The sequence below is a fragment of the Leptopilina boulardi genome, unplaced genomic scaffold, assembly GCF_019393585.1.
Source record: "Leptopilina boulardi isolate dan_hultmark-lab unplaced genomic scaffold, ZJU_Lbou_2.1 LbouV2_310, whole genome shotgun sequence".
NCBI classification, from domain to species: Eukaryota; Metazoa; Arthropoda; class Insecta; order Hymenoptera; family Figitidae; genus Leptopilina; species Leptopilina boulardi.
Genome location: NW_026137875.1, coordinates 2,277,027 through 2,294,664, shown reverse-complemented (window position 1 = coordinate 2,294,664; position 17,638 = coordinate 2,277,027). Strand labels below are relative to the sequence as shown.

At 26.3% G+C, this 17,638-nt stretch overlaps 1 protein-coding gene across 1 annotated transcript; it reads left to right on the top strand.

The window, feature by feature from the left end:
• Positions 1–8,461: 8,461 nt before the first annotated feature.
• LOC127283653 (juvenile hormone esterase-like) lies at positions 8,462–15,781 on the top strand. Its single transcript, XM_051308659.1, has 7 exons — positions 8,462–8,751; positions 9,445–9,604; positions 9,848–10,181; positions 10,273–10,629; positions 11,303–11,463; positions 14,287–14,582; positions 14,742–15,781. Exons 1-7 carry the CDS (start codon positions 8,561–8,563, stop codon positions 14,920–14,922), a joined length of 1,680 nt encoding a protein of 559 aa, XP_051164616.1. The 5' UTR covers positions 8,462–8,560; the 3' UTR covers positions 14,923–15,781.
• Positions 15,782–17,638: the final 1,857 nt, after the last annotated feature.

Here is a 17,638-nt window from a genome sequence, read left to right as displayed (position 1 = left end):
GTCAAAAACTTTATATATATTAATAAAAAAAATAGTTCAGAAACGTTTTGTGTAAGGAAACAAAAGAAAAATAACAGGTTTCATATTTTTGATCATATCTCGTTAATCGAATAATTGCTGTTTTTTTGTAAACTGCAGGATAAAAGCTTCTTTAACCTAGTATAACATTGTATACGTCTTCACTGTGTGAAAACTAGATGAAACGGCACTTACAATCAAGATAAGTAATAACTTGTCATACTGGTATAAAATTTTATATTCTACTGAATATATACATATATATATATATATATATATATATATATATATAAAATAAATTACATTTGCCATTATCAGTTAATCTTAATCCCATTAACTCGAGACTGAAATATATATAGTTTATTACCAAGGTGTTGAGGTAAAGTAATTCAAACAATGCAAATAATTATTACGAGAGATTATAAAAACTATCACTTACAAGAATCCCATCTATTTTACTATATATATATATATATATATATATATATATATATATATATATATATCGTTTGCTTTAATGTATCGCATAAAGTTAAATTCCTTTTACACTGTAAAATATTCTTATACACTATCACAAAATTTTTATAATTTATTTATTTCTTATTTGTATATATATAAAAATGTTTGAATTCAAATAATTTAATGAATTTAATTTTATCCATTTTAAACGCGATCAATTAATTATTTATATAATTAATCTTATGGTATATTATAATCATTAATGTACTTAATTTATTCCTCTAATCAATCATTTCATTAAAATAAAATGATAAATGTAAAAGTTATTTATAATCAAGTGACATATCTAAATCCAACTTCAAAAGTCATTACCAGAGAAATTATTTACTCAAAACAAAAAAATATAAATAAAACTATATTTTTTATATTTTATTTTATATATTGTTCATTTATTTCTAATTATTTATTATTATTATTCATATTTATTTAATATAATATATTCTACATTTATAAAAATTTCAAGTGAAATTTTCATTTAAAACAAATAATGTATTTGAACTTAAATGTTCTACATAATATATGTAAAATTCTACTTTTCAATTTTTCAGTAGAACAAGTTCATAAAATATGAAGAAACAAGTTGTGTGAACTTGAATATTGTAATGCGTTCTCTTGCTCTAGAGAAAAATTATATAATACTTTTTCAATTACATTGTCTTATATCTGTGTTTATAACTGATTTAACTCCACTTCACAATACTGCGGGAAAATACACACTTAAAAAGTTATTTCTATAGAGGTAGAGGCTAATGGAAAAAAAAATTGTTACGAATTTCTACAATTAGTTAATGAAATGAAATATATACCATTATAATAATTATATATATTTGTAACCTGGTCTTCTAAAAGAGACATAATGTGCAACAAATCCATTTTCACATTTTTTTTCAACGATTCTGATACACCGTTCGACAAAAATTAAATTTTTTTTCACACACGAAAAAATCAACGATTTTCGGAAACTAGGGCGACATCTTTTACAATTTAATAATTTTTTATGAAACTTGGTACCTCGGGGTTCACAGGATCGCTGATTACGAATATGATATCTGATTTTCAAAATTCAAAATGGCAGTCCAATATGCCTGTCGAAAATTTTAAAAGTTATTAATGTTTTATAAAACTTTTCAGAATCTTAGAATCCACCATTTTGAATTTTGAAAATCTAAAATCATCATAGGTACATTGATTATGAGAACGCATGAATATTCCCCACATTATATATCTGTCATAATATTTCTGTAGGGTCGTGTAGCCGAATTTTATAGAGTGGATTTAATCATCCTAATTTTAATAAGCCACACTTAAAAAAAAGAATTCCTAATTTAAATATATGCCGTGCGGAAAATTTCACCGGGGCCATGCCAATTTGCCCGATCTGGAATGGTAATTTGCTCGACTTTATAGTAATTGTAATTTTCAAAAAATTATAATTATTTATCTCTAATTGATAAATAAAACAATAAAGGGTCATTCCAGTGAAATTCAACTAGAGCCGGTTGCTCGATAATTTCCAAAATCGCTGGAATTAAAATATAATGTTATTGAATACACTGTTAAAAATCGGGCTTCAACTTTACACTAAAAAGATTGAAATTATATATTTTCAATCTTGACAAGTGCGAATGTTTATATTTCATTGGCTTAAAGTTTTTTGTCCAACCAATGACATGCAAACATTTACCCTTTTCGGATTGAAAATATATTATTTCAATCTTTTTAGTGTAAAGTTGAAGCCCGATTTTTAACAGTGTACAATTTAATTCCTTTTTGGAGATTTTTATCATCGAAAGTGTTTTACTTGTTTTTAAATAATTTTTTTAAATATGTAACAGGTTACGCTGCCAAACATATTCCATTTTACATCAACTCACTAAAAGTTATTGTAAAATGAAAAAAATTGATTTCTTTTTATTATTTTAAGTATATGGTGGATTTCACGTCAAAAATCCACCCAAAAAAAAATTTTGTCCAATTATTCCCAAAATTTTTTTATAACATGTCCTACAGGTTAGTAATTTGTCAGACAAATATTTTTGAATTTTATGAAAAATTGTACAAGGGGGAGGGGGTAAAAGTTTTGGACTTTTGCATGACACGCTTCACTTTGATTATTTATCATACTGCAAAGGAAAAATTAAAAAAAAATGGGACATGGTTTTTATAGATTTTTTCATAAGCTTTCGAATTCCGCAGTCTTTCTTTTCGTTTGTTTTGTTTCTAGTTTTAAGGTTTGATTTGATTTATTATTTTTTTTTAATTTAGAAGGTAAGTGTTGTATTATTTTAGCGACTTTTTCTTATCGTTTGTTTTGTTTCTAGTTTTAAGTCTGATTTGATTTTTTCTAATTATTTAGAAGGTAAGTGTTCTATTATTTTAACAACTTTTTCTTATCGTTTACTTTGTTTCTAGTTTTAAGATTTGGTTTCACTTCTTTTTATTATTTAAATAGAAAAAATCAAATCAGACCTTAAAACTAGAAACAAAACAAACGATAAGAAAAAGTTGTTAAAATAATAGAACACTTACCTTCTAAATTAATAGAAAAAATCAAATCAGACCTTAAAACTAGAAACAAAACAAACCATAAGAAAAAGTCGCTAAAATAATACAACACTTACCTTCTAAATTAAAAAAAAATAATAAATCAAATCAAACCTTAAAACTAGAAACAAAACAAACGAAAAAGTCGCTAAAATAATATAACACTTACCTTCTAAATTAATAGAAAATAATAAATCAAATCAAACCTTAAAACTAGAAACAGAGAAAACGATCAGAAAAGTCGCTAAAATAAGAAAACACTCAACATTAAAATTAAAATAAAAAGGAAATGAAACCAAACCTTAAACCTCTCAAATTCAAAAACAATGAATAAATTTCAAATGGACGAGAAAATAAAAATCTTAGCAAAAATGAATTTCTATAATAATTTTTTAATACACTACTCGACTTGCATATCCCTGTATAAACATTGAAAGAGAAATGTCTTATTTATGTGTCGGCCATCTGGCGGCAACATTATGAAAAACAAAGTGCTTCTCACCCGCTGGAAATATATCACGTAACACGACACGCCGCGGCGTGACGTGCAACATTCAAAAATTAATTTATCGAAAACAAAAAAAACGGTTTTTTGAAAATTGAGTATGTCATCGGAAAAAATCTCAGCTTTCATTTAAAAATGAGAAACAAAAAATAATGACCCAAAGATGAGAAAAGTGAAAATATATTTTTATTTTTTCAAAATTTATGTCAAAATAACAAAATTTTTGAAAATAGACTGCGGAATTCGAAAGCTTATGAAAAAATCTATAAAAACCATGTCCCATTTTTTTAAAATTTTTCCTTTGCAGTATGATAAATAATCAAAGTGAAGCGTGTCACGCAAAAGTGCAAAACTTTTACCCCCTCCCCCTTGTACAATTTTTCATAAAATTCAAAAATATTTGTCTGACAAATTACTAACCTGTAGGACATGTTATAAAAAAATGTTGGGAATAATTGGACTTTATGATTATATGTTTATATTATCTGAAACGTACTTTTTTTTAATCTCATAAAAAAAGCAAAATTAAATTGCATATATTTCCAAAAACCGTAATAACTAAATTTTATAGATAAAAAGAGAATAGCAGAATGTGCCGTTTAAATTTAATCTTGGATATGAAAAAAAAATTATTTTACGTACAAAATTCTTTAATAACGATTCAAATATATATTTTTAATTGTTTACATTATTTTTCAGTTAATATTACTATAAACATGATTAATAATAGCTATTATTAAATTATTTAATGAAATTCATTTTTTAAAAATGTTTTCTAAAAATTGCTATAAATTTAAATTTGTAAAATTTGTAAATTTCAAAATTTCATACTTCTAAAATTAATCTTTTTCCAAACGACAAAGCGATGAACTTCAGTTCAATCGTGAAAACAAAAATTAAATGAAAATTAGGTTAAATTTATCTAATTTTTAAAGTTTAATAAAAAAGTAACCAGTAGAGTGCCCACAAAAATTCAAATTAAAACGGACGTATAGTGTTAGTATTAGTTAAATTTAAAAGGTTTTTTTTAAATTCTATTTTCTCCACAAAAGATATGCGTTACAGAAAAAGGCGTACATAACACTCTGCAAGATCGAAAAAATACCGATTTAACTATTTTGGTGAGTAATTTCAAGTTAATTAACGTCGATTCTAATGAATTTAGTAAATATATACTTAAAATAATAAAAAGAAATTATTTTTTTTCATTTTACAATAACTTTTAGTGAGTTGTTGTAAAATGGATTATGTTTGGCAGCGTAACCTGTTACATATTTCACTGGAATGACCCTAAAATTAATCAATATTATTTTATTTTATGAATCTGCATTTAAAAAAACACCTTATAAAATGAAAATGAAATAAAAGTTGAAAAAAATTATTTGAATAATTGTTTCGTTTACTCTCTAAATCTAAATTAGTAAAAATGTTTACTAATTTAAATTAGTGACTCACTTTTTGCTTATGAATGAGTAAAATTTTACTAATTTTTAGTAACCTTTACTAACAATTAGTAACATTTAAGAGAGACTCACTTTTTGCTTTAGAATTAGTTAAATTTTACTAATTGTCAGTAAAAGTTACTAATAATTAGTAAAAATTTTTTAATTTATAAGCAAAAAGTTAGTCACTAATTCAAATTAGTAAACATTTTTACTAATTCAGATTTAGAGAGTAAAAAATGTCATCAAATGCTATAAAAGTATTTTCACTAGTTTTTTTTTACAAATTTTACATATGGCAACCAGGCCTGGCCCTGGTCGGACCCATAGAAATTTACGAACCCGGGTTCAGAACAGGAAATCGGATCGAGGCCAGGTCGATAATCGGGATGAAAAGTAGCAATTTCTACACGGGTACACTGAAAAAAAATTTTAGTTAGAATAACCAGAATTCTAGTTAGAATAACCAGAATTCTAGTTAGAATAACCAGAATTCTAGTTAGAATAACCAGAATTCTGGTTAGGGTATATTTAACATTTTGATTCTGGTTATTTTAACAAGAATTCTAGTTAATTCAACTAGAATTCTGGTTATTTTAACAAGAATTCTAATTAATTCAACTAGAATTCTGGTTATTTTAACAAGAATTCTAATTAATTCAACTAGAATTCTGGTTAACATAACTAGAAAGTAATGTTAAATATAGCCTAACCAGAATTTTTTTTTCAGTGTAGAGATCAGTTTGAAAAATTTTGATTAATTAACTGTGAAAACCGTTAAAAGTAATTTTCACTTATCGATTGTTATGCAAAAATGACACGCTTTTTCGAGTTGAGTCCTTATTACACTTCTGTTTAGTATTTAATTGAACCTCCCAATTCTGTAACTCGTTTAGCGCTCGGCCGCACGCTCTATTGGTAGTCGGGTAGCACCGAGGGAGCCATTGACGCTCGCTGCTACCCGACTACTAATAGAGCGTCCATCCGACCGGTAAACGAGTTACAGAATTGGGAGGTTTAATAATGCGTTGAATGAAAGTTTTTTGAACAGGATTCGTTAAAAATTAGCTAAGTTATTGCAATTTTTGTTTCCATAGTCACACTAATAGATTTAATTAACCATTATATTCTCTTTTTTCTGCTTTTAATTATTATATAACACTGTGTTATTTGATCTATTAAATGGTGTTTCTTTTAAATACAGAAATTATTGGTTGAAATACAGTTTATTAAATTCAAATAAAATTTTGGTTCAAGTAAATATATATGCGTATATATTTGATATTAGTCAAGTAACTGATTATTTGAATCGAATAAATTTTTTTTCAATGTTTATGAAAAATATCAATCACTTTCATTTAAAATATTATTTGTTTGAATAAAAATTAAACATAATATAGTTGAACTAAAAATATCCTTTTCTCAGTGTGTATATTATATTACCTATTTAAAAAAAAACTAAAATAATTGGCAAAGAAAAAGAATGTTTTCTCTGCGGCTGAATAAAAGGCAATGAACCATAATAGTGCTCTGCATGTAATTTATCAGACTGATAAAAAAAATCTCGGCAATAAGAAATCATTATAATCATGTCATTACGCAAATAAGGAAAGCTCTGCTCTGTTTTTCATGCAAGTTAAATGCAAAAAAATGTGGCTACTTGCATATATACTGCACGCGTATATTTATATATATATACATTCGCAAGTAAACGAGATATACAAAGGCGCATCACAGATAATTAGAAGGAACAATTATGATTACGGTAAATTTGCACGTGCGTACCTGATATTCGCGTTAAAACGTTCAACAGCCTATACACGAGAAGACATACGTCTGCAAAAAGCGTAACTGTGTTCTCCCAAAAAATTCTCTTTTCACTTAAGTAGATCGAGATTAAAGCAAGATGTCTGGCGTGGTTCGTGAATTAAAAACATTTTGTCCTTTCTCAAAAGTAATTATAGTCTCTTGAGCACAAAATCTTCATTTTAAGAGAATATATAAAATAGTCGTAAACTTCCTTTTCCACACTCTTAATTAAGTCACCTTCTGCTACTTTATGTAGAGAAGATATGACGTGTAAAAGTCTTTTTTTTAAGCTATTATTTTACTGTCGATGCTTTTTGTATAATGTTAGCTTTTTTTTAGTAATTTTTCATTAAATATTTAGATTTTTATTATTTGGCATTTCATTTATTTTTCAAGCAGAAAAATGTTTTTCTCTAACTTTAAAAATTTTAGGTGCTAAAAAATGACGCTTAGCAATTTTTCCGGTTTGTCAAATCGCTATTTTTTTTACGTTTTTCTAGTGATTTTAAATAATGTCGGATATATTTTTTTACACTGAAAAGTATATTTCATTATTTTAAGTAATAAATAATTTATATTTTTTGCTTAAAAGTGTCGAACAATAAACATTGATTTTAAAACACATTTTTCTCGAAACACGGACACTTTTTACAAAATCGGCCAAAACTCCAAGGATCCTTATCTTATAAATTTTCTAAATCCGAAAGATTGTGCGAATTCATAAAAAAAAGGCGATTGAAAAACGAAAAGTAGGAAAGTAATATAATGACAAGTTCATTACGTACTGTCACCGTCAGATGGCAGAAGCATACAGGGAGCACAATGTCGCAGCTGTCATTATATTATTTTCCTACTTTTCGTTTTTCAATCGCGTTTTTTTTATGAATTCGTACAATCTTTCGGATTTAGAAAATTTATAAGATAAAAATCCTTTGTGTTTTGGCTGATTTTGTAAAAAGTGTCCGTGTTTCGAGAAAAATGTGTTTTAAAATCAATGTTTATTATTTTCACGTTCAGTGCCTTTTTTTTATAGGGCGATAATTAAATACCAAAGAATTTCAGAGACCGTTTGAGACTCTTAATTTACTTAATTCGACACCCAACTCAAAATAAATCCAAGTTTTTTCTGTGCCTTTAGTTTAAAAATAATTGATCATAGATTGAAAATCGTTACTTTTTCAAGGTCATCGATTGGGAATCCGATGTTAATTTTTTTTCAAAATTCAAAATAATGAATCCAATACGGCGGAAGAATTTCTAATAATTAATCAAATTAGCCTGAAATTTCAGAAACGTTAATTTTATATCAGATTTGTAATAAGAAATCCGAAAAAATTCATTAACTTCGCAACATTTTAACAATTCAGAATCAAAATTTAATTGCCAGTGAAAAAATGTAATGAAATTCGTAAATTTTTCAAAATTGTATTATAAATTTAATGTTATTTTGTTTTCATTAATTTCATAATTAGTATCGTTATCATTGAACTTTGACATGTCCCTTTCCGATACTTTCTTAAAAAAAATATATAATAAAAACATTTGAAGATAAATTAATTTTTTATATCAATTTAAAAGCATTTCTATTGATTACAAATGTTACTTCATTCTGAATTATATCTTCTGTAGGATTAGTCTTATATTTTTCGAATAATAAATTTCATTTTCAATTTGTATTCAATTTGCTTTCTATTTAATAATATAAAAAAAAATCGCTTACAATATGGAAAATAAAAATTTGTTACTAGTAATATCGTTATTTATTTTATCTTTCGATATTAAATCTCGTGCGGAATCGGTAGTTAATATTTCCGAAGGTTTACTTAAGGGAACAATAATTACATCGCGAAATGGAAGAAATTTTTCAGCTTTTATAGGCGTACCTTATGCGGAACCACCAATTGGTGTTTTGAGGTAAAATTAAAAAATTTACTTTTTAAATATAAAAAATTCATTTGAAAGTAAAAATTTTTTGCTACAGTAAATTCTATTTGTACATATACATAAATACTTTTTTATTATTTTTATTTGAATATTAAATGTAATTGAAAATTAAGTTAAAACGGATTTGTAAAATTTTTTATTATAGGGTAAGTGTACCAATTACGGCGAGTGCATCAATTACGGCGCGTTCATAAAAAATAACTATTATTACTATTATATATTTAATATAACTGTTGCAAAATATGATTAAAATAAAATATTTTAATCTTTTTTTGATACAATTAATTATAAAGATGCACATCTGAACAATTATTAATTTTATTATTTAAGATTAAATTTTTTCCCTCGCCGTAATTGAAATATTTTTAAGATTTCCATTGGTTTCAATTACAGCGGGCAAAGTATCTTCAAAATACACGTTATTTTGGTCACTGAAACTGATACAAACGCTATTAGTTTTAATTTCTCATATTTGTTTAAATAATCGATTTTTATAAAGTTAAAATTTTTTTTAATATCCTAAATCACATAACCTTTCAGTTTAATAAGTCTTTAAATGTCGAATTTTCTATTTCAAAGGTATTTTGACTCGAATCGCGCCGTAATTAGTACATTTACCCTATATAAATTAATTATTATATTTTTAATATTTAATATTTTTAGGTTTAAAAGTCCAGAACCAGTAAAAAAATGGAGTGAAACTTATGTTGCAAATAAAGAAGGAAACGCTTGTCCACAACCTGTTAAAGGGAAAGTAGATGGAAAGGAAGATTGTTTATATTTAAATGTTTTTACGCCAAAACTACAATTTAATGAATTAATGGTATGCTCATTTTATTTGGGTCACTAATTACAAATCTGATGTCAGTTTTTCAAAATTTTAAATTTACTAACCCAATATGGTGATCAAAGAAATTTTCAAACCGTCAAATGAAAATTCGATCAAATAAAAATTCGGCTAAAAAATTCTATCAAATAAAACTTTTTAACTTTGGATCTAGAAGACTGTCATATAAATCAACCTGATTTGGTTTGTTGACTAAAATTTTATTTATTTCTTTATCAGGAGAATGAAACTTTGTTACCAGTGATGTTTTGGATTCATGGTGGTGGATTTCATACCGGAAGTAGTCGTTTAAATTTATATGGTCCCAATTATCTAATGGATAAAGATATTATTCTTGTCACAATAAATTATCGATTGGGAATCTTAGGTTTTCTCTCAACTGGCGATGATGTGGCGCCAGGTAATTTTGGAATGAAGGATCAGGTTTTAGCTCTGAAATGGGTTCAAAATAATATTCAAGCATTTGGAGGAGATCCTAAACGAGTTACAATATTTGGTGACAGTGCAGGAGGAGCTTCAGTCACTCATCATGCAATGTCTGATAAATCCAACGGTAAAATAATCCGTATTGTACTAAAATTAAAATTTTTCAAGTCATTCTTTAATGAATCATTTAAGTATATAATATTATTTCTCGCGTGCAGGCCTTTTTCATCAATACATTGCACAAAGCGGTAATCCATTGGTTCCTTGGGGATATAGAGACAAAAATGATATTAAATCTGATGTAAATGCAATTGCACAAAAATTGGAATGTCCAATAAGTGATTCCACGCAAATTGTAAATTGTCTACGTGATGTGGATTATTATACATTGGTGAATTTAACAACGTATGAGGTTTTGGATTTTGCTGAATTATTATGGGTGACGACAAATGAAGTTGAATCGAATGACGCCTTTTTAACAGATAAGCCTGAGAATTTAATTGATCAAAATAAATTAAGAGACTATCCATTAATGACTGGTTCTGTTGCCGATGAAGGATTATACGTTACTGCACGTAAGAAGAAACATGATATAGAGATATGTTTAAATTTCCCATTGAAATTAACGGTTAAAATTTTAGAAATTTAAATTTTCATGAATTTTATTAGATATAATTATTTTTTAGACAAATTTTAATTTTTCCCAATTGTCATTTGAGCTTTCTAAACAAATTTTCCTATACAAACTGCATGAGAAACTTTCAAGGACCTGGCGGTACCATTAAATATTAATCGATTTTAAAATAAAAAAAAATACGGGTCCCTTTTTTTCTATTTAGAACAATTCTACAGTGAAAAAAAACATTTATTTGATTTAAATAATTGGTTACTTGACTATTGTCAAATAAATATTTACTTGAACCAAATAATTTTTATTTGAATTAAATGAACTGTATTTGAAGCAATAATTTCTGTATTTGAAATAAATACAATATTTAATAAACTCAAATAGTAATTATTTGATACAAATAAATATTTATTTGATAATAGACAAGTAACCGATTATTTAAATCAAATAAATTTTTTTTTCAGTGTATAGGGGGCAGCAGCAATAAAATTCTAAAAAATTAATTTTCCTGTGTATTTAATTTTTGGGCCACTCTACCTCACATGATATACTGATCAAAAATGAAAAATAATTTGTTTTACAATTTTTTACATTATTATTTTAAAATTTATCTTTTGCAGCCTTATATACAAATAATACTTCCACATCTGTTGAAAGTGCCCTTAAAAAATGTATTAATGGGACGTTTAATCGTATTCCATCGATCAAGGATTTATCGAAATTTGAAAAAATTATCATTGATTATTATTTTGATAGTACAATTTCTTCAACTAATAAGATGGTAATTTAATAATTTTTAGTTTCACTAATTGTAAATTTCAAAACATTAATGACTTTTTTTAATTTAAATAAATGCAATAATAATTGTCATTTAGAAAAATATTCAAAGAAGTAAAAGCCGCATTTGACGCTGTACGGCGTTTACTATTACCAATAGTAAACACTAGGAGCGCTACCATCGTGACACATGACAAATTCAAATTTAGATGAGAGTACTGACTATATTTTTAAAGAAACATTATGACGTCAAATTAATCGAAAAACAAGGCATATCATGTTTTAACTCAGGACCTCAATTTTTTTTGCTTAAACCCTTCATTTTGGGGGAAAAATAAAGTACCTAAATTTGATACTTCGAACTCCTACTGGAACCTAAAACTTTTTTAAGAAATAGGTGCAAAAAATGAGTTTTTTTTTCAAATTGCCGCCTTTCATGACATTTTAGCATAAAAATAGTTTATAAAATTTTCAGTAATTTAATAAAAAAATGAACACTGTAGCTCAAAAATTGAACGAGATATAGCTCTTGATTCTCTATTGATTCTCTTATGCTTCTCTTGATTTTCTATTACTACTCTTGGTTTTCTTTTACTTCTCTTGATTCTCTTTTGCTTTTATAGATTATATGATTTTGATGGTAGGCATGGTAGGTTCCGCTCCATTACTCTGAAGTTGCAAAAGAATAGAAAAACAATTAGTACGGTTATATTAACTAACTCTTTTGCGAATTTTAAATATAAGACGGTTTTAAGGGTTGGCCATAGTTTAAAATAATTTTTACTATAAAATATATATTACCCCAAAATCTTGTTTCGTTCAACATAAGAGGTTGGTTGCACCCTAAAAAAAGTAATCTTGATTCTAGCGAATTCCTCTTAATTTGATGCATATTTTCCTCTTATATATTGTATCAAAAGTAATAGTCTTCACTTGAGAGGATTTTCCTCTCGCATATAATTTGACAATTATGGTTATAAACTAATAAAAAAAAGCTATTATCATGCACTAAATTAAATATCTTTAATTAAATATTAAATATAATGAATGATTTATAGTTAATTACTTACATTAATTAATAGATTTGTTTATTTATTTAACTTTAATTCAATATTTTTGACATCAGAACCTCAAAAAAATTGTTTTGTTTTATTATTAGTCACCAAAGAATAAAAATATTCTACATTCAAGTGGAATACTTTTGTTTTAAGAGGAAAAATTGAGAGGATATTAGAAGAGGATTTTTCCTCTAAATATGAGATTACTTTTTTCAGGGTGTGCTATTTAACTGTATGGAGGAATAAGTTGATGTTCCGTTTAAAGGAACAAAGTTTTGTCTTTCGGAAAATGTATTACTCTCATCCTGATGAACACTAGTTGGTCTTTCATACGAAGCAAGAGTGTTGTAAGAGGTATTATATCCATCTGGACAAATGAATCACAATCGTATAAAAGCAAAAAAGAGAATCAAGGGAAGTAATCGAGAATCAAAATTAAATCATCTATAAAAGCAAAAGAGGATCAAGAGAAGTAATCGAGAATCAAAATCATATAATCTATAAAAGCAAAAGAGAATCAAGAGAAGTAAAAGAAAACCAAGAGTAGTAATAGAAAATCAAGAGAAGCATAAGAGAATCAATAGAGAATCAAGAGCATCAATAGAGAAGCAACAGAGGACCAAGAAAATTAAAAGCCCAGATAGCACGTTATTTCGCAGCGAGTTCGTAACGCGAAGTTCGGTAACTCGCATTGCGAACTCCCTGCGAAGTAATGGTGAATATCAAAATGTCCTCCTACTGGCGAGTTCGCTTGGCGAACTCGCCGAAAAGTTGCAATGCAAACTAACTGAAAAGTATAAATGCGAACTAACTAAAAAGTATATATGCGAACTTGCTAAGAAGATTAAATGCGAATTCGTTGAAAAGTTCAATTGCTAATTAACATGAGCAATTTTTAATGCGAATTTGTTAAAAATTTAAAATGTTAATATAAATGAGAAATTTTTCAGAAAATAATTGAATAATAAAATGGATATTAAAAGGATAGGATGGGAAAGACATAAGAAACAGCAATATTTTTATAATTTTTGAAACTAATTTATTAAACGTTGTCTTTTGCGTGTGTTTGCAAAATTAAAATAAAAAAGTTAAATTCAAAGAAAAAAAAGAAAAGTGAAACCCCAAAAAAAGACAAAACAAATCATTTTTCTCATTTATATTAACATTTTTAATTTTTAACAAATTCGCATTAAAATTGCTCATGTTAATTAGCAATTGAACTTTTCAACGAATTCGCATTTAATCTTCTTAGCAAGTTCGCATATATACTTTTTAGTTAGTTCGCATTTATACTTTTCAGTTAGTTCGCATTGCGAACTCGCCAGTAGGAGGACATTTTGATATTCACCATTACTTCGCAGGGAGTTCGCAATGAGAGTTACTGAACTTCGCGTTGCGAACTCGCTGCGGAATAACATCCTATCTGGGAGAGAACTAAAATTTTGACTCAGGTGCTATATCTCGTTCAATTTTTGAGCTACAGTGTTCATTTTTTTATCAAATTACTGAAAATTTTATAAACTATTTTTATGCTAAAATGTCATGAAAGGCGGCAATTTGAAAAAAAAACTCATTTTTTGCACCTATTTCTTAAAAAAGTTTTAGGTTCCGGTAGGAGTTCGAAGTATCAAATTTAGGAACTTTATTTTTACCTCAAAATGAAGGGTTTAAGCAAAAAAAAAATTGAGATCCTGAGTTAAAACATCTAAAAATGCTAACTTGACTGTACTATTAATAATAATATATTTTTAAAACACATTATTTTACAGTTATTGGACAACTTTACTAAATTTGCTGGAGATAGTCAATTCATGTATCCCGTTGCAATTTTATCGGAAAAAATATCGAAATTTGGAAAGAAACCAGTTTATTTATATATGTTTGGATATCGCGGTGAATCGAGTTACACGAATGTTGATTATGGTATCGATGAGAATGTAGGAGTACATCATGCAGATGACTTATTTTATCTTTTCTCAGGAGAACATTCAAAATCTATAACCGATAAAGATAAATACATAATTGATTTGATGGTGGATTTATGGACATCTTTCGCCATAAATGGGTAAAAAGAACAAAATTTTATTAACCTCCAGCGACAAAAAAAATTTTTTAATTATAAATATTGATTTCGAAAATTTTTTTTTTTACAAAATAAAAACTTACATTAAATAGTAAAAGTTGATTTGATTTTTACAATTTTGTAATAATTCTTTTGTTTTAGAATACCAACGTCGGGAAAATTAGCTGATTCTAATATGTGGAAGCCTTATTCTACGGCAAATAATTTTCTTCAGATTGGAAATGTTCTTAACAATACCGAACCATCTGTTACTCTACAGGATGATTATTATACTGATCGTATGAATCTTTGGAAGAACAATTTTCCCATTATAAAACTCTAATTTATTTTGTTTTTTACTTATGGGCTCATAATTTGCTTTTTTAAAAAAAATTTTATCTCTTTTAAAAAAAAAAAAAAAAAAAATTGTAAGCAAAAAATTATATTTTCCGTGTGATAAAAAATTTTTACTTTTAATTCGTTGATATGTTGGAATGGCGTAAACCATCTCCATTTATATACATTACAATTGTAAATTTCATTTAAGAAATCGTAGAAATTTATATATATTACAAAATATATAAAAGTATAACCGTTCCGGGATTTCGTGACAGAAGCACAACTATGTACGTATATAGATTTATATTCATGTCGAATGGAGCTTATTAAATTTATATTTTTAAGCTTCCGGGTAATCAGACAAGAAGTAGGTGCTACACATTTTATTCATAATGACTGCATATATATGTAATATTACGGGACTGATGTCAAAAGTAATTTAACTTACGTTAACCACAACTATTACACAAAAAACATATAGTCGCAGTCTAATCATTTTATTACGATTTATAATATACTTAACAACTCTTTAAAATATGAAAATACAACTCAAGATTACGTATATGATCTTTGCGACTGACAATGAGTCACATTTTACAGTTACAGTTTTAAAACGACATACCTTTGAAAAAAAGTATCTCGAAATTTATATTATTCATTTATCTCTTTAAACTGTTTTTTTTTTTTTTTTGCAAAAAAAAGTAATTTAAACTTTTTTTTACAAAAATTTATTGTAACAAATTTTCAAATTTATTTGCAAGTTTAATGAAATAATTTATGGTTATTATAGATACAGTAACTTTATGTTAGAACCAAGATAAACGATACGATATAAAAATAAAATTTTATTTGAACCAAATAAATCCCGATTATTATCCCGAATATTAATTCCTAAATGTCCGTTTATCCGTAGAATTCTTCCCAAATTAAAATTGAACTGAATGATTTTTTTCCGAAAAGGTCATTTTCTTGAATAGATCAATTTTCTAACTAATTTTAATTCCGAATAAATTATTTTCCCGAACAATTTTTAATAAATAAAAAATATATATGTCCCATTCCAGGAGTTTTTTGTAACTTTTCAGAGTAACCTTTCTAAATTAAATAAAACATTTTTTTTATTAATATAAAGGTAAAAAATAATCACTTTTAAAGTAAAAACAATTGTTTATTTAAAAAATACAACAATAAATAATGAAAAAAATTCACTTTTTTTCTGCTCCATCAAATAAATTGGTTTAGGGGAGAGTGGGGTAAAACGGCGCACATGTTGTAAATGATTAAATATTATAAAATTAATAATGTTATCAATGCCGAAAAAAGTAAAAATCATTAGTTCAACATTTCAACTAACTTCTTGTGCAGAGAAAATTAAAATTAAAACTAATTAAGAGGGTTAATTATTGGTTTTTTAAAAAAGTGCACCTGCACCAAGTTACCCTTCTCAAGCGGGTAATACGGCGCACTCTATGTCTGCTGTAGACGAAAAAATAAAACCTAATTACAATGTTTAAAAATTTACATATAATGTAAATATGTTTTTAATTCATAACTATACATTGAATATTATTCATAGATTATATATAATCTTAATTTGACTTTCAAAATCCATTATTTCTGACTCTTAAATAATTTTTGAATATCTGAAAAATGACACCATGATAGTTTTTATGTGATATTTTTTATTGATAATTAAAAATTTTAAGTATTTTTTTAAAATACATAATGTGGAATCGAACTCTGCTTATAAGTGTACTGACAAGAAGAATCACAGCATTAATTGCACAAATTAATACTTATATAAATAATTAAATAATTGCTTAAATACGAAGACCAGAGCATCTTTCCATATTTCTTTTTGGCAAAATTCGTTTCGTGTTTGCTGTCTTCTTATTAACTTCAGTTCCTTCCTTCTTTTTTAATTTTTCTGCTGCTTTTTTCTCTTTAATTTAATTAAACCCGCATCTATAATAATAGACAAATATAAATTTTATAGACTGTTTAGAAAAATATTGCTATTAAAAAGTGTTAGAAAAAATTTTGCAAGATCTGTCACAAATGCACCTAACCTCAAAAATGCCGAAAAGATTGTAAAAACAATTTATATCGTTCTAAAATGTTTTTTAAATATTTAAATGTTATTTTGCGAGTGTCTTTTAATATAAGTAGTAGTTTGTCTAGATCTGTAAGATTTTTAATGATGAGAAAAATATTTTTTATGACATATATTAAATATAATCTAAAAGACCGATAACAAGAATCTTCGATATGATTACCAATCAAAAATACAATTCAAATTACTAAAAACATCTGCTACTATAAGAATTTTATTATACATTGCATGTTATTAGTATAAAACAAATAACTCACCTTTCAAAACTGCAATTTTGCACAATTTCAACTTGACATATATTCTTAGCAACTATCTTCAGTAAAGTCACATCACTAACAGTGCGCCGAATTACCCGCCGATTAAAGCGCTGAACGCGCCGTTTTAACCGCAGGTGATAGTACAAAAAAAATCTTTTTTTAAATAAAATTCAATTGAAATTAACTATATAAATGAATTTATTCCATTCAGAAGATTCAAATTAACAAATTCTAAAAAAAATAAGTTGAAAGAAAAAAAAACCTGCAATTTTACACAATTTTTCCTACAGCCTTCATAATAAACGTAAACCATCAAAAAGTAACTTTTTTATAATAAATATTAAATAATT